The sequence below is a fragment of the Macaca nemestrina genome, chromosome 16, assembly GCF_043159975.1.
Source record: "Macaca nemestrina isolate mMacNem1 chromosome 16, mMacNem.hap1, whole genome shotgun sequence".
Lineage (NCBI taxonomy): Eukaryota > Metazoa > Chordata > Mammalia > Primates > Cercopithecidae > Macaca > Macaca nemestrina.
This window is the reverse complement of record NC_092140.1, coordinates 1,113,319-1,130,149: the sequence shown is the minus strand read 5'-3', so window position 1 is coordinate 1,130,149 and position 16,831 is coordinate 1,113,319. Positions and strand designations below refer to the sequence as shown.

Genomic DNA, 16,831 nt, shown 5'->3' with positions numbered 1-16,831 from the left:
ATATGCCTTTTATTCTACCTCCCAACACCCTGCCCCACTGCATACTGCACCAGCTAGAGCTTCCACCATTTGATAAGGGTGGTGAGACTGGACATCTCTGCCTTGTCCCCAGCCTTAGGGGGAAAGCGTTTAGTTTTTCACTATCAGGTATAATGTTAGTTGTAGGATTTTTGTAGATGCTCAATAAAACTATCTGGGCCTAGAGATTTCTTTGGGAGACTTTTAAAATTATGAATTCAGTGTCCTTAATAGTTATGCAACTATTGAAACGATCTGTTTCACAATGAGATATTTTCAAGGCAATGTGTAGGGTTGTTTATAGTGTTTTTTTTTTAAATCTTTTTGATGTCTGCAGGGTCTGTAGTGATATTCCCCGTTTCATTTCTGATTTTGTAATTTGCATCTTCTTTCATTTTTTCTTTGTCAATCTAAATTGAGATGTGTCCCTCCTCATCTTTCCAAAGAACGAGTTCTTTGTTTCATTAGTTTTTTCTGTTGTTTTTCTGTTCTCAACTTAATTGATTTCTGGTCTTACCTTTATTATTTCTATGGATTGCTTTGATGGGAACTTACACTCTTTATTTGAGACTATTCCTCTTTTCTAACATGCATATTTAATAAGAACACTATAAATTTCCCTCTCATCACTGATTTAGCTGTGTTCCACAAATTTTGATGTATTGTATTTTCTTTTTCATTTAGTCCAGTTTTTTTTTTTTTTTCCCAATTTCCTTTGGAACTTTCTCTTTGACCCATCAATTATTTAAATGTATGTTGTTTGGCTTCCAGTGTTCAGAGATTTTCCTGTTGTCTTTCCATTCTTGATTTCAGGTTTGATTCATTGTGATCAGAGAACATACTCTTCTGTATGATTTCAGTTCTTATAAATGTGCTGAGATTTGTTTTATGGGCCAAGAATATGGTCTTTTTTTATATATGTTCCTTGCTTGAAAAGAATATATATTCTACTATTGTTAGGTGAACTTTTATAAATATCAGTTAGATTCTGTTGGTTGATGGTATTGAGTTCTTCTATATCCGAGCTGGTTTCTGAGAGATGGTACATTATCCATAACTCAGTGGCTGTGGGTAGCATGGAAAGTGTCAGACTTCAGCTGTGCCAGATGCAGGGGGTTCAAGGATGGACAAGAATCCTGCCTTCCTGGCCTTCAGCCCCAGGCCATCTGAACTACAATCTCCTTGGCACTGGGATGTCTGCGTACACACCCGTTCTCAGGATTATTTCCAATAACAAAAATTAAAATCTTTTGTATTTAAAGGAGTAAGCAGTTATATGTTTTAAAAATCAGGCCAGGCATGGTGGCTCATGCCTGTAATTCCAGCATTGTGGGAGGCCGAGGCAGGTGGATCACCCATGGTCAGGAGTTCAAGACCAACTTGGCCAACATGGTGAAACCCCATCTCTACTAAAAATGCAAAAACTAGCTGGGCGTGGCGACTGGCACCTATAATCCCAGCTACTTGGGAGGTTGAGGCAGGAAAATCACTTGAACCAGAGAGGCAGAGGTTGCAGTGAGCCAAGATCACATCATTGCACTCCAGCCTGGGCAACAAGAACAGAACTCCGTCTCAATAAATAAATAAATAAATAAATATTAAAATAAAAATCATTTATATGACACCCGTTGTCTTCCTGCTAACAGCAGAAATTGTAGACATTAGAAGTTAGTAGCAAGCTAGAAGGGACTGAGTTACATAACTCTCCACGCCTAGGATCCAGTAGGAATGCCGACAATTCCAGTGTCCACATTGCTGCTGGCTTTCAGCTCCCAGAGCCCTTGTCCTTGCGTGATCTCATCTTCTCCTCATGCTGTTTTCAGGCGTGTGGTTGATAAACGGAGTCACACCCAGGCCGCAGAGAAACAAGTGTCCTGCCAGTGAGGTCACTGGTGGGTACCCAGAGGCCCCACGGTCCCCACTTGATTGGTGACCACTCAGGGCTGACTTTGCACCTGCCTGACTGTGGTCCCTGCTTCATTGATGACCACTTGGCCCGATTTTGAGTTCCGTCACTTCCCTGATCTGGAGCGGGTGCTCTCTGTTCAGGTGAGGGAGACGCTCCCCTGAGATGGGCCCTCCTCTGTTCCAGGTCAAAGCCATCTTGGATGCAGTGTGCCAGAAGATAGCAACCTTCACGGACATTGGCAACAGTCTGGCGCATGTGGAGCACCTGCTGAGGGACCTGGCCAGCTTTGAGGAGAAATCAGGCGTAAGGCGGGGTCCCAGCTGGGGCGGCGGGAGAGTGTGAGCAGCAGCATCAAGTACTGCTCAGGAAGGCGCAGGAATGGGCCTCCCGCCAGCGGAGAACGGGCCCCCACAGCCCCTGGGGTCGTCCACAGGGGGTGGGGGCTGCTGCCTGTGCACCTCCTCTCCCACACCCCACCCACAGCACGTGGCCCTGCCCGGCCTTCTCTGGGTCAGCTCCCTGCAGACGGGCAATGCCCTTTGCTGGGACCACCACAGCCCCCAGAAGCACTTGCCACAGAACAGCTCTGGGCGTTAGGCGGCATCTCAGTCATCCACAGCAGTAAACAAAGAAAGCAAGACACACGTGCGCCCAGGGACACACGTCCCGTACAGCGAGGCACCGTCCGCCTCGAACAGAAAGAGTCCTGAGCTGGTCCTCTGGGTGGCCGTCTGCAGGTGTCTGTGGAGAGGGCCCGGGCCCTGTCTCTGGATGGCGAGCAGCTCATCGAGAACAAGCACTACGCCGTAGACTCCATCCGCCCCAAGTGCCAGGAGCTCCGGCACCTCTGCGACCAGTTCTCTGCAGAGATCGTGAGGAGGAGGGGGCTGCTCAGCAAGTCCCTGGAGCTGCACCGCCGCCTGGAGACGGTAGGCCGAGCCGGACCTACACCCCAGCTGTGAAACCAGCCTCTTCCTCCTGCCTCCACCACCGGCTGACCCTTGTTATGGGGAGGGCAGCTCCTTGGCTGGAAAATGCCCTTCCTTTCTGGTCTTGCTGGCCTAGCAGGTCTTTTTCTAGAATTCATTTGCACAGTTTGATTTCTTTTTTTTTTTTTTGGCTCACTGCAACTTCTGGTTCCTGGGCTCAAGGGATCCTCCCACCTCAGCCCCCAAGTAGCTGAGACCATAGGTGCATGCCACCGTACCCAGCTAATTCTTGTATTTGTGTGTGTGTGTGATAGAGATGGGGTCTCACTATGTTGCCCAGGCTGGTCTCGAACTCCTGGGCTCAGATGATCCTCCCACCTTCACCTCTCAAAGTGCTGGGATTACAGGTGTGAGCCACCCTGCCCAGCCCATAATGATTTCTTTAAAAGATCCAGAAGCTTAAGGCCTGGTTGATCCTACTGCACTTTCCCTGCCTCTCTGGGCCCCGCCCTGGGTAATTCGCTGGCCTTGTCCAGCACTGTGTCCCCTCGGGGTGCTTTGGACAGGGTGGCAGGAGCATGAGGAGTTGGTGGTCCAGGATCTGTTGGGAGGACGCCCCAGCAGCGTGTGCCTGGACAGGGTGGTGCGCTCAACCTCTCATGGCGTCCTGCCCTTGGCAATGCTCTGTGTTTCCAGTCCCTGAAGTGGTGTGATGAAGGGATTTACCTGCTGGCCTCACAACCTGTGGACAAGTGCCAGTCCCAGGACGGTGCGGAGGCTGCCCTCCAGGAAATCGAGAAGTTTTTGGAGACCAGTGCAGAAAATAAGATCCAAGAGCTCAACACAATTTACAAGGAATACGAATCCATCCTCAACCAAGACCTCATGGTAATGCTGACTTGGGCTCTCCATTTGCAGCTCGCTGTCCCTAGCAGTGGGGCATTCCTCTGTGGGGAGTTTTAAAGAATCGTTTAATGAATTATTTTTATTTATTCATTTTTTGAGACAGAGTCTCACTCTTGTTGCCCAGGCTGGAGTGCAGTGGCACGATCTTGGCTCATTGCAATCTCCACCTCCCACGTTCAAGTGATTCTCCTGCCTCAGCCTCCTGAGTAGCTGGGATTATAGGCATGAACCACCATGCCTATAATTTTTGTATTTTTAGTAGAGATGGGGTTTCTCCATGTTGGCCAGGCTGGTCTCGAACTCCTGACCTCAGGTGATCCACCCACCTGGGCCTCCCAAAGTGCTGGGATGACAGGTGTGAGCCACCATGCCCGGCCCATTTAATGAATTACTCCCAAATAACAGGCATTTGAGAGAAACACACAGTTGGGAGGTCGATCTGAATTTTCCTTTCAACACAGAAGTTGTTTCCACGCCAGCCCTGCGAGGTTGCCGCCCCCTCTCTGCTGGCAGACTTCGTGGCTGGGCGTGTTCTTCAGGAAGGGCCTGGCCCTGGGACCTGGTGATGCCCTTGAGACCAGGCTCCTCCTAAGCCCTCCACATGCCTGGGGAAGGCCGCAGGCCCCTCCCTCGCATGGAGCTGCCCTTTCCCAAGACTGGGGTCCCATCCTGTGGGTGGGCTGCATCCCCTTCACCGTCCATAGCAGCCAGGGCTGGACACAGCCACGCTGCGCTGACAGACCCGGCATGGAGAACATTTAAGGTGGGGGTTGGGCGTGCCCTGGCACATTCTGCGCGTGATCGTGTATTTTTAATGACGCCAACACATGCAAGGCGCCTCACTGAGCGTGTGGTTTCAGGAGCACGTGCGAAAAGTCTTCCAGAAGCAGGCGAGCATGGAGGAGGTGTTCCACCGCAGGCAGGCCAGCCTGAAGAAGCTGGCGGCCAGGCAGACGCGGCCCGTGCAGCCAGTGGCCCCCAGACCCGAGGCACTGGCAAAGTCGCCCTGCCCCTCCCCAGGTCTGTGTGGCTACCCCGTGCCCCAGGTGCTGTGGGACCCTCGGGGGAGCCCCGGGCGTTGAGAGCTTGGAACATCTGAGGCAGCCACCTGCAAAAGCCGTCTCCGCACGCCGCCTCCCCTTCCACCTCCGGGCCCCAGTTCAGGGCCTGAGGGCCGGCTCCTGCCACCCCTCGCCCATGTTTATAAATGGAGTTTTGTCAGGACCCGGCCACACACATCTTGTAGGCATTGTTTGTGGCTGCTTTTCCACGAGGCTGGCAGGGTTCCGTGGTCTCAGTGAAGCCCACGTGGCCCAAAACTGAAAACGCAGAGTTCCCACGGAGGAACCACCTCCGGCCTTCCCAGCTCCAGCCTCTCCGCAGTCTGTCCTTTCCCAGTGCTATTGCCAAACAACGTTCCTCACACGTGGCCCAGACTCTGGGCTCCCGGAGCCCTGAAGAGCCACATCCACGCACCTCAGTCCGGCCCACATTGCCGGTCCCAAACCTGCCCTCTACGCCAAGCCGGGTGCCGCCCCATTTCCCAGAGACTTTCCTGCCACCTCCCTGTCTCAAAACGAACCCTCTTCCCATCCTTGCTGGTTTCTCACACACGAACCCACGAGGCGAGCTGCCGCCCCAGCTTTGGTGAAAGTCAGCTGTGAATCTCGGGGGCCCTGGTTGGCCAGGCTCTTGCCTTCCTGTACTGGGTCCCAGGCGACCTTATTTTCTGCCTGTTGGGAGTTCTCCCAGGCTGGAGCCCACAGGCACTGTGTCCCCATGGGCTGTGGGAAGATGGGGTGACTCCGGGCAGCGAGACCTCATGGTCCTCCCCCTTCTGACACCACTGCCTGTGGCCTCAGAGGCCAAGTCCTGCCCTCTCCTTGGGGCCTTTTCCCGCTGGGCGCACGTCCCCTCTCCAGAGGGTCAGGGGGGACTTCAGGCCCCACTCCCCTTCTTCCCAACAGGCATTCGGCGAGGCTCGGAGAACTCCAGCTCCGAGGGCAGTGCGCTGCGGAGAGGGCCCTACCGGAGGGCCAAGGTGAGGCTTGCCCGTGACAACCCCGCCGTCCACACCCTCCTCCTTGGTTCACGCCAGGCCTGGTTCTCCGCCTGGCCCCCTCCCAGGCGCGGCCCAGCTGCCTGGCCAGCTCCCCATCGTGGGAGCCCAGCCCTATCCCCATACGGGAACCAGTGGGCTCTGGCCTTGAGAGTTGGCCCTTGAGGCTGTGTCCCGCCTTTCAGACCTGACACTGTTCTTCTCCCCAGAGTGAGATGAGTGAGAGCCGGCAGGGCCGCGGCTCCGCAGGGGAGGAGGAGGAGAGCCTGGCCATCCTGCGCAGGTAGGTGCGCTGCCCTTCTGGCCTCGCAGGGGCCCTCCAACCACAGCCTGAACCACCAGGTGCTGTCAGGCACTCAAGTGGACGCCTCACAGATAGAAGGCTGGTGTAGAAGTCATTGTGGTTCTTACTTTTGCACCAACCGATACCCAGAGGGCCTGCCGTGGCTCGAGCGTGTGTCCTGGTCCCCACCACGTGAAGCACACACATGCCGCACACGCACCACTGGGGGGATTCGGGAGGGAAGAGAGGGCGATGGCTGAATGCAAGAGTGAAGGGGCATCTCCACCCCAGCGAGAGCCTCCACCCTCCACTGCCATTCACAGGAGACACCACTCAAAGGCCCCAACCAGTGCCGGCCACAGCAGCAGCCACCAGCTGCTCAGGGCTCAGTGTGGCAGGCAGTGGTGCCAGGCAGCTGGTGTGGGGGACGGCATCGTCTCCAGCCCTCCTCTTCCTCTGGGATTCCTGGACCCTCAAATTCAGGGAGTGTTGTGCAAACAAAAGCAGTTCCCTTTCTTGGCTTCCTTCGCCTTCAAGAAAGACCTCACTCGTGCAGGGCCAGGGAGTGCAGGTCCCCAGAGCAAAACTAGGAAGGAGCCAGACACCCCTGGGGCACGTGGGGCCTCCCAGAGGCCTCGAGGAACAGCAGGAGCCCCTTTGACCATCAAAACTCCAAAATCAGGGAAGAAGAAAAGGCTCTTCCTGACGTGCTGACAAGCAGGTGTCCGCAGGCGGCGTCCAAGTGACGCTGTGGGGTTGGGAGATGGAGCAAAATTGGGAATTACAGTAAACCTAACCTGGTGTGAAAGCTCAGTCTGTCACCTCCGGCTTCTGATGGAAGCTGGTGAAGCAGGATGGGGGGACGGGGGAGTTGCCAAGAAGCTTCCAGGCAGATGATTGTCCAGAGGAGGGTCCAGGCAGGCTCCATAAGGTTGGACAGAGGAGGGTCCAGGCAGAGCAATGTCCACACAGAGGAGGGTCCAGGCAGGGCAATGTCCACACGGAGGAGGGTCCAGGCAGAGGAACGTCCACACGGAGGAGGGTCCAGGCTGAGGGGCGTCCACACGGAGGAGGGTCCAGGCTGAGGAACGTCCACACGGAGGAGGGTCCAGGCAGAGGAACGTCCACACGGAGGAGGGTCCAGGCTGAGGAACGTCCACACGGAGGAGGGTCCAGGCAGAGGAACGTCCACACGGAGGAGGGTCCAGGCTGAGGGGCGTCCACACGGAGGAGGGTCCAGGCTGAGGAACGTCCACACGGAGGAGGGTCCAGGCTGAGGAACGTCCACACGGAGGAGGGTCCAGGCTGAGGGGCGTCCACACGGAGGAGGGTCCAGGCTGAGGGGCGTCCACACGGAGGAGGGTCCAGGCTGAGGAACGTCCACACGGAGGAGGGTCCAGGCTGAGGGGCGTCCACACGGAGGAGCAGCAAGTGCTTGGCCCTGAGACGCAGAAGGAGTGGCCCTCGGCCGGCAGTTCCCGGGTTGTGAGAGGGAGTCCCGAGCCCTCTTGCTCCCCGCTCCTCTCCCCTGTGCCAAGGTGGGGGCCTCTGCGTTCTGACCGCTTGTTTTGGAATGAACTTGCTGAATAACCTCAACCCAGGACCAGCCCCCTGGCTCCAGTTTCTGTGTATTACATAAGCAGCCGGGGCCTCAGGCTGCTGAAGGATGCTCACACCAGCAACAAGACCTGCACAGCCAGCTTGTGCGCCCTCCCCTTCCGGATCCAGTGCGGCGGGTGCTGGGCCACTCCCTAGACAACCACTGCCCACCTGCTGGGTGTGAGGGTGTGGGCAGGGGGCAGCTCTGGCGATGCCAGGCCGCCGCCCTGGCCACACGGGCCCACACATACCCACCACGGGGAAGGCTGATCACGGGCCCACACATACCCACCACGAGGAAGGCTCAGGGAGGCCGGGCGGCGGGCGGGTGTCGTCTTGGCAGAAGAGACTAGGGTGGATTCTAGGAATGGATCCGAGGGGTGGGATGACTCGCCCATGAGCATGAGGAACTGAGCTCATTTTGAGCAGGTGGGACCCAAAAGCCCAGGAGGCGGGGTGGGGAATCCCTCCTACCAGGAGTGTGTGCCAGGCCAGGGCAAGACAGTGATGGCCGGTCTGGGAACCGGGTAGGGTCCAGCCGCCGTCTGCAGGGTCTGAGGCTGCGAGCTGGGAGGGGAGCCCCAGTGAGCGTCCAGCCCATGGGCTTCGGGTTGACGCCAGTTCCCTCTCGCTGGGCAGGCCATCATTCCGGGTGGCACCTGTGAGACTGCGGAGCAGACCATTCCTGCCCTCCCAGTGCTAACCTTTTTTGCTCTCCACATGACCTGCCACCAGGCACGTGATGAGCGAGCTCCTGGACACAGAACGGGCCTACGTGGAGGAGCTGCTGTGCGTCCTGGAGGTGAGGCTGGACTCGGGGAGGGCCGACCGCCACGTGGCTCACCTGCACTACCTGGTGGGGCTTCCTCTGACAACTGCTGCTCGGAGCAGCGCTGCTGGCCGCCAAATGCACGTGAAAGGGCGTCCACAGCAGCCTGGTCACAGCAGCCCCAGACGGGGAGCCCCTCGGGGCCTATCAGCAAAACACGGACCAGGCAGCTCAGGGGGTCCGCACAGGGGACCAGGCAGCTCAGGGGGTCCGCGCAGGGGACCAGGCAGCTCAGGGGGTCCGCACAGGGGACAAATGTAGTAACAAGAAAGAGGAGCTGACACATAACAGATGCATGAACCACACACAGATTGTCGCAAACACAGGCCACAGGGTGCATGCGGTTCCCGGCACAGAGCACTCCAGGGCAAGCAAAACTGGTTTGGGGTGGGAGGCCGATTAGGGGTGACCTTGGCAGTGGGCTGTTGCCTGGGTGAGTCTGATGTGAGTGGTGGTCATCTGAGTGTAGATGGGTGTCTGATTCACCCAGTGTGCACAGGTGGTGATCACCTGAGTGTAGACAGTGAGTGTGCAGAGGTGGTGGTCACCTGAGTGTAGACAGGTGTCTGATTCACCGAGTGTGCACAAGTGGTGGTCACTTGAGTGTAGACAGAAGATTTGCACGCTCTGTTTCAGTTACAGCTGAATCATAAAAGGTTTAAAGCGAGAAGGGTAGAACCTCCACCCCTTTCCCCCAAATTGGTGCTGTTCATAATACTTTTGCTTTGGTGAATGCCTGTCCAGATAACTGTCTTAGAAATCACCTGAGAATAAAGAGGAAGGGACGGCCTGGCCCACAGATGAGCCTGATGCTGTGGGTGGGCTGCAGCTCAGGACCCCCACTGACCTCTGCTCTGTCCCTGCAGGGCTACGCCGCGGAGATGGATAACCCACTGATGGCTCACCTCCTGTCAACAGGCCTTCACAACAAGAAGGATGTTTTGTTTGGAAACATGGAGGAAATCTATCACTTCCACAACAGGTGGGCCCTTCCCCTCGACACAGGCAGGCACCCATGATCTCTCGCGGCTAATGATGCTGGCTTCAGGGGGCTGGAACGGGGGGTGCGAGCCATGCCTGACTGGGAAGGGGCGCCCAAGGGGTGGACTCAGAGGCACAGGCATGAGTGTGGGTACTTGGGGCTGTCTCTTGAGTGCCCACGTGGCTCCGTGCCTGGTGGTTGCGCCCAGGCAGCCGAGTTGTAAGTGAGCCACCAGCCGTGAGGAGAAGGCTCTGAGCCCCCCAAGTGCACCATTTTGTGGTGCAGGAAATGGGACCTGCCCGCCCCTCATCCCCTCCTCATCCTGCTGGGCAAGTGGAAGCTGGAACCCCCTCCCAGGTGTGCATTCAGCCCTTTGGAGGTCACGAAGGCCACACCACATGGCAAGTCCTGTTTTGTTCCCAAGCTCTTGAAAAGGACAGCAAACTAGGCATTCCCTACTCGTCACGGGGGCTGCTTGTCCCCCGAGCGACCCGTGGCCTCTCCAGTGCGGGGGGTGTGTCTGGCCCCTTGTTCTCCACTCCTCTGAGCTGTTTGGCTGCTTTAACAGTTGTGGAGAGCTCATGGGAAGGTGTAGGGTGGGCATGCAGTGCGGAGTGCCAGGGAGGCTGCAGTGGACGGCCCCTGCTGCGTGTCCTGGAGGGAGCCAATGTGAGTGGCTCCCACGTGGCTATGTGCATGGGGACCAGCGTACCCCACTGGCCATGGGAATTGCCAGTGCTTGGGACGTGGTTCTGACACCTGCTTCTTGCCCCCTGCCGTGATCGTCACCTCACCTGCCACTTAGGAGGAGGCAGCAGGTCCGCAGTTGACCACCAAGAAGACTTCCACGTCCACGGAGATTGGGCAGAACCTCAGTGTCCCTTAGTATCTGTCCTCATGGCCCCCCGGGTCTCGGCCAGTCCTGCACACAGGGGTCCCCACAGCTTTAAGCTTAGCGTTCATGCCCCGAATCCGTCCCCCAGACGGTTTACCCCTCTGGCCAGACTTCCTCCAGGGGACAGATGTAAGTCAGAAACGAAAGGGAAACAGCCCAGGAGCCTGGGGATCGTGCTGCCTAGGGCCAGGACTCAGGGTGTGTCTGCAGAGAACCCACAGACCCACGGCCAGTTATGGGGGCGGCGCCTCCAGGGCCCTGAAGGGTCCCATGTCTGTCTTTGCCTGTAGCCCTGTGAGCCACGTGTGTGCTGAGGGAAAAGCAGCTCTCTCCAACTTCTGTGTGCCGCCGAGGCCAGAAATACAAGGAGCCTCAGCCTGGGGCTGCACCTGCTGGCACCTGAGAGCTTGGTGCTCAGGACAGGCGTGGCTGCCACATCCCCAAGTCATGCAGGGCGTTGTTGCCACATACAGAGCAAGGCATAAAAGCCTTCTGAGAAATGATGCCTGTCCATTTGTCACCGGTGCCACGCGACTCGGTCTTTCATACTACTTAAAAACCTTCCTTGTCTAGGATATTCCTCAGGGAGCTGGAAAACTACATCGACTGCCCAGAACTGGTTGGAAGATGCTTTCTGGAGAGGGTATGTGGTGCTTTGATGTATATTTTGTCACAGCTTCTCAAAATTACTGAATAATGACTTCAGATTCTACTGCAAGTTCCCATTCTAACCAACTGAAATCACAGAATGCGAATGTTTTCAATTTGGCTGAGATAAAATGATGCTCCTGTACCCCCAGAACCTCCTGTACCACAGAACCTCCTGTGTTCCCAGAACCTCCTGAACCCCAGAACCTCCTGTGCTCCCAGAACCTCCTGAACCCCAGAACCTCCTGTACCACAGAACCTCCTGAACCCCAGAACCTCCTGTACCACAGAACCTCCTGAACCCCAGAACCTCCTGAACCCCAGAACCTCCTGTACCCCAGAACCTCCTGTGTTCCCAGAACCTCCTGAACCCCAGAACCTCCTGTACCACAGAACCTCCTGTGTTCCCAGAACCTCCTGAACCCCAGAACCTCCTGAACCCCAGAACCTCCTGTACCCCAGAACCTCCTGTGCTCCCAGAACCTCCTGTACCCCCAGAACCTCCTGAACCCCAGAACCTCCTGTGTTCCCAGAACCTCCTGAACCCCAGAACCTCCTGTACCCCAGAACCTCCTGTGTTCCCAGAACCTCCTGAACCCCAGAACCTCCTGAACCCCAGAACCTCCTGTACCCCAGAACCTCCTGTACCCCCAGAACCTCCTGTGTTCCCAGAACCTCCTCAACCCCAGAACCTCCTGTACCCCAGAACCTCCTGTACCCCCAGAACCTCCTGAACCCCAGAACCTCCTGTGTTCCCAGAACCTCCTGAACCCCAGAACCTCCTGTACCCCAGAACCTCCTGTGTTCCCAGAACCTCCTGAACCCCAGAACCTCCTGAACCCCAGAACCTCCTGTACCCCAGAACCTCCTGTGCTCCCAGAACCTCCTGTACCCCAGAACCTCCTGAACCCCAGAACCTCCTGTGTTCCCAGAACCTCCTGAACCCCAGAACCTCCTGTGTTCCCAGAACCTCCTGAACCCCAGAACCTCCTGTACCCCAGAACCTCCTGAACCCCAGAACCTCCTGTGTTCCCAGAACCTCCTGAACCCCAGAACCTCCTGTACCCCAGAACCTCCTGTACCCCAGAACCTCCTGTACCACAGAACCTCCTGTGCCCCCAGAACCTCCTGTACCCCAGAACCTCCTGTACCCCCAGAACCTCCTGTGTTCCCAGAACCTCCTGAACCCCAGAACCTCCTGTGCCCCCAGAACCTCCTGTACCCCAGAACCTCCTGTACCACAGAACCTCCTGTGCTCCCAGAACCTCCTGAACCCCAGAACCTCCTGTACCCCCAGAACCTCCTGTACCCCAGAACCTCCTGTACCCCAGAACCTCCTGTGCTCCCAGAACCTCCTGAACCCCAGAACCTCCTGTACCCCCAGAACCTCCTGTGTTCCCAGAACCTCCTGAACCTCCAGAACGTCCTAAACCCCCAGAACCTCCTGTGCCCCCAGAACCTCATGAACCCCAGAACCTCAACCCCCAGAACCTCCAGTACCTCCAAAACCTCCTGAACCCCCAGCACCTCCTGTGCCCCCATAACCTCATTAACCTCCTGTGCCCTTAGAAACTTCTGAGCCCTGTGCCCTAAAACCATTTGTGCCCCTAGAACCATCTGTGCTCTAGAGGCACCCGGGAGCACTTACACTTCACAGTGGGGCTAGGGTCTGTGTTTTGCTGAATAACAGGTAATTTATAAAACTGCCAGAGAAAATGCTAGAAGTTCTGTTATATAAACAAATCAACAAACCACACCATAAACGGCCTTCTAAGAATGGCTGCGGTGGAACCCCATCTCCACTCCACGCCTGTGCTCTGGGAAGTCAGCGGGGAAGGGAGCCCCATGAATGGAGGGCAGGCCCCCCAGCGGAGCCCGGGAGCCAGTGCCGGCCCTTGGAAGCTGTGAGGCGAGCAGCAGTGCCTCGCAGGGCTGGGAAGACGCTGTGTGATGTGGTGCCTGTCCCTTGGTGCAGATGGAGGATTTCCAGATCTACGAGAAGTACTGTCAGAACAAGCCCCGCTCCGAGAGCCTGTGGAGACAGTGCTCCGACTGCCCGTTCTTCCAGGTTTGTCCCCGGACCTTCCTTCAGAACGTTACCCCTTTTCCTAGCTGACTTCTGCGGAATAATAAAAGTTGTGCAAACCAAAGGCTCTGGCTTGGTTCCAGGAATGCCAGAGGAAGCTGGACCACAAGCTGAGCCTGGACTCCTACCTGCTGAAGCCGGTGCAGAGGATCACCAAGTACCAGCTGCTGCTCAAGGTGGGCTCCGCAGCAACCGTGGCCCGGCCTCCCCAGGCACCCGCTGGCCAGGTCTCTGTGCCACCCTGGGGCCCCGTCCCCATCGCGTCCTGCCCCTCCCAGGCCAAGGGCACCTCCTCCAAGCCTGTGCTGAGGCTGGGATGCCTTTCGAGGTCCTACTGTGCGCCGCTGTTAGGGGTGCTGAGGACGCAGGTGAGCAGACGAGTCCCCGTCCCCGTGGGTTTCCACACAGCCCGGCCCGCACGGGATTCTGTGTGATGAGCTGACCCGTCCCTCCAGGGTGGAACCGTGCCTGGATTATCTGGCACACAGCAGGGATGTGGGCGGCCTAGGCTGGGGATTCCAGCTATGAGTGTGCTACATGGGCGCCTCTAACCTTCAGGCAGGGAACTGCAGCTCCGTGCCTTTGGCCAGGGTTAGGGTGGCGAGAGGAAACTCCCCGGAAACTCCCCGGGGAGCAGGTGCGAGGGGTTTGCACCTGGGCATCAGGGTGGCAGGAGGGAGCTCCCCGGGAGCAGGTGCGAGGGATTTGTACCTGGGCATTAGGGTGGCAGGAGGGAGCTGCCCGGGAGCAGGTGTGAGGGGTTTGCACCTGGGCATTAGGGTGGCGTGAGGGAGCTGCCCGGGAGCAGGTGTGAGGGGTTTGCACCTGGGCATTAGGGTGGCGGGAGGGAGCTCCCCGGGAGCAGGTGTGAGGGGTTTGCACCTAGGCATTAGGGTGGCAGGAGGGAGCTCCCCAGGGAGCAGGTGCCAAGGGTCTGCACCTGGCAGGGGCTCTGCCCCCTCTGCAGCACCACTCAAGTCTGTCCTGGCTGCAGGAGGGCGGGCATAGCAGCTCCCTACAGACCAGGGGAGGGTGAGCAGCATCCCTGCCTCATGCCAAGCTCCTGAGGGGTCTGTTCTGGGGGAGCCAGAGCTCTGCCTGTCCTGACAGTTGCTTCACCCCGTGCACCTCAGGAAATGCTGAAATACAGCAAGAACTGCGAGGGAGCTGAGGACCTGCAGGAGGCGCTGAGCTCCATCCTGGGCATCCTGAAGGCCGTGAATGACTCCATGCACCTCATTGCCATCACCGGCTATGACGTAAGGCGCCCAGACGCCCAGCCTTCCCCACCACCTCCGTGGAATATGCCAGGCCAGCAACTTGGCGGCCTCCCTGCACACTCCCCACGCTTTGGTGTGAATGTGCAGGTTCTGAGCAGGAGGTCTGGGGTGGTCCCTAGGTAAGCCCACTCCCAGGCCCTGTAGCTGGGTCCACAGACCCCACTGGGCTCTCTGGGGCGTGGAGAAAATCAGGAAGCGTCCCCTGCTTGGAGGGCACACATCTCCAGCAGGAAAGCAGCTCAGCCCTTCCTCCTTGTCTTCTCCTGGGGAGGAGGCGTGGCTCGGAGCAGACGTGACGTCTGTTTCCTGGGCTGCGATTTGCAGGCTGGTGACTTAGAGCAAGTAGCCCCCGAAGGCAGATGTCACTTTCCCCACAGAGCCCCACGTCAGGTCAGCTTGTTCATCTTTTGTCCCCCTCTTTATGTCCCCCCAGCCTCATTCTCTGGGTTTGTTTGTTTTAGGTAATAGAGTTTATTAATTGCAGCAGTTTTGGGTTTGTGAGATAACTGAGTGTAAATCAGAGGCCCTGAGGCTTCCCCTAGTGTTGACATCCAGCATGGGTGCCACACCGGCCACACGTGGTGAACCGGCACCGATGCTGATTACTGACTGAGGGCTGTTCCCCTCAGAGCTCACTCTGGGTGCTGCACGTTCTGCAGTCTGGACAGGCGTGTGGCGTCCCGCACCCAGTGCTAGAGTATCACACAGAGCAGCTTCACTGTCCTAGAAGCCCACGTGCCCCACCAGTCCCTCCCTCCTCCCCCAGCCCCTGGCACCCGCTGACCCGTCACGGTCTCCATGAGCTGGCCTTTCCCGGGACGCCCTGCAGTGGGAATCCCACCGTGGGTGGGCTTTGCAAAACGGCTGCTTTCACTTGGTGATGTGCTCCCGTGGCCCCACGCCCATCCCGTTCCTAACACGCCCTGCTTTCTCTCGGTGATGTGCTCCCGTGGCCCCACGCCCATCCCGTTCCTAACACGCCCCTGCTTTCTCTCGGTGATGTGCTCCCGTGGCCCCACGCCCATCCCGTTCCTAACACGCCCCTGCTGTCGCACATTTAGGGGAATCTCGGCGACCTGGGCAAGCTGCTGATGCAGGGCTCGTTCAGCGTCTGGACCGACCACAAGAGGGGCCACACCAAGGTGAAGGAGCTGGCCAGGTTCAAGCCCATGCAGCGGCACCTGTTCCTGCACGAGAAGGCGGTGCTCTTCTGTAAGAAGCGGGAGGAGAACGGGGAGGGGTACGAGAAAGCCCCCTCCTACAGCTACAAGCAGTCCTTAAACGTAAGTGAGGCCAGGTCCACAGCAGCAGCTCCTGGCCAGAGACCCCGATGGGAGGAAATCTGTAACTGGGTCCCTGTTGCCACAGACCTTGGTCTGAGGCGGCCACGCTGACACCCAGCTCTCATCCTTAGGTATGGGGGTGGGGGATTCTGCCATTCTTAGCCCCCGTCCCCAAAGTATTTCCATTGTTTCGTGCCTGCACCAACACCTTTTTAAAACAAGGCGGTGGGTCCGCTGTGGGCGCGAACCCCGTCTCCGCTCTCTGCTGGCAGATGGCTGCCGTCGGCATTACGGAGAATGTGAAGGGAGATGCTAAGAAGTTCGAGATCTGGTACAACGCGCGTGAGGAGGTCTACATCGTCCAGGTGGGCCACCCACCCTGCCCCTGGCCTCTTCCACATTGTCATGAACCGTTTCTCACGGGAACCAGTGCTAGAATCTGCCATGAAGTTGCATCAAGGCCAGGAGCAGCCACTGTGCGCTTCAGGGTCCTCCTCTGGGCTGTGTTCACCCTGAGCTGGACCCAGGATGAAATTCAGGGAAAAATACACATCAGAGGGGGTGCTGCGAGGAAATGGGCTCGTCCTCCCCAGGGGAGCTCGTGCGTCCCTGGACAGCGCAAGTGTGCGGACACGTCCGGCATGCAGGGCCGATTCTCACGGTGGAGAGGGTGCTGTGCCCTGAGTGCCAGACACAGCTCTTCAGTCAGTCCTGTGCGTGGGTCGCAGAGGGTCCCTCAGCCCGGGGCCAGCCCGCGGTGCTTCCCTCGTCTCCCATCACACGCAGCCATCTGACCTTTGACTCCTAAGATTATCCTTGGATATTCTGAGAGTGAAACCAAAGTGTGTTTCCTCGGGGGCCTGAGTACTCACCTCCTGGCGTTTCTTTTGGGGAAACAGGCACCAACTCCTGAGATTAAGGCCGCGTGGGTGAATGAAATTCGGAAAGTGCTGACCAGCCAGCTGCAGGCTTGTCGAGGTGAGGCTGTCTTCAAGCCATCATTTTCCCGTAGCTTCCTCTCCAGGTGCATTTTTACATGTGTTCAACCGCACAGTCCCCGTGTGTGCAAGGCGCCTTGGCGCTGAAGTAAAGACGCTCATTCATGTGGTTTGTCTGCTCCCTCCT

At 57.4% G+C, this 16,831-nt stretch overlaps 1 protein-coding gene across 22 annotated transcripts in view; it reads left to right on the top strand.

Moving 5' to 3' along the window:
• The window catches only part of LOC105485266 (MCF.2 cell line derived transforming sequence like), a 203,300-nt gene that overhangs the window by 176,882 nt on the left and 9,587 nt on the right, over positions 1-16,831 (top strand). For 11 of the 22 annotated variants that reach the window (XM_071080989.1, XM_071080988.1, XM_071080987.1 and 8 more), the window contains 15 exons: positions 2,111-2,230; positions 2,665-2,856; positions 3,553-3,744; positions 4,623-4,782; positions 5,730-5,803; positions 6,031-6,104; positions 8,439-8,505; positions 9,399-9,514; positions 10,983-11,052; positions 13,033-13,125; positions 13,209-13,319; positions 14,277-14,402; positions 15,485-15,706; positions 15,979-16,071; positions 16,606-16,684. In XM_071080989.1, coding sequence (XP_070937090.1) covers positions 2,111-2,230; positions 2,665-2,856; positions 3,553-3,744; positions 4,623-4,782; positions 5,730-5,803; positions 6,031-6,104; positions 8,439-8,505; positions 9,399-9,514; positions 10,983-11,052; positions 13,033-13,125; positions 13,209-13,319; positions 14,277-14,402; positions 15,485-15,706; positions 15,979-16,071; positions 16,606-16,684 — 1,789 coding nt within the window. The remainder of the gene's footprint in view (positions 1-2,110; positions 2,231-2,664; positions 2,857-3,552; positions 3,745-4,622; positions 4,783-5,729; positions 5,804-6,030; positions 6,105-8,438; positions 8,506-9,398; positions 9,515-10,982; positions 11,053-13,032; positions 13,126-13,208; positions 13,320-14,276; positions 14,403-15,484; positions 15,707-15,978; positions 16,072-16,605; positions 16,685-16,831) is intronic. The other 11 variants (XM_011747518.3, XM_011747517.3, XM_011747516.3 and 8 more) reach the window with 1 other exon arrangement.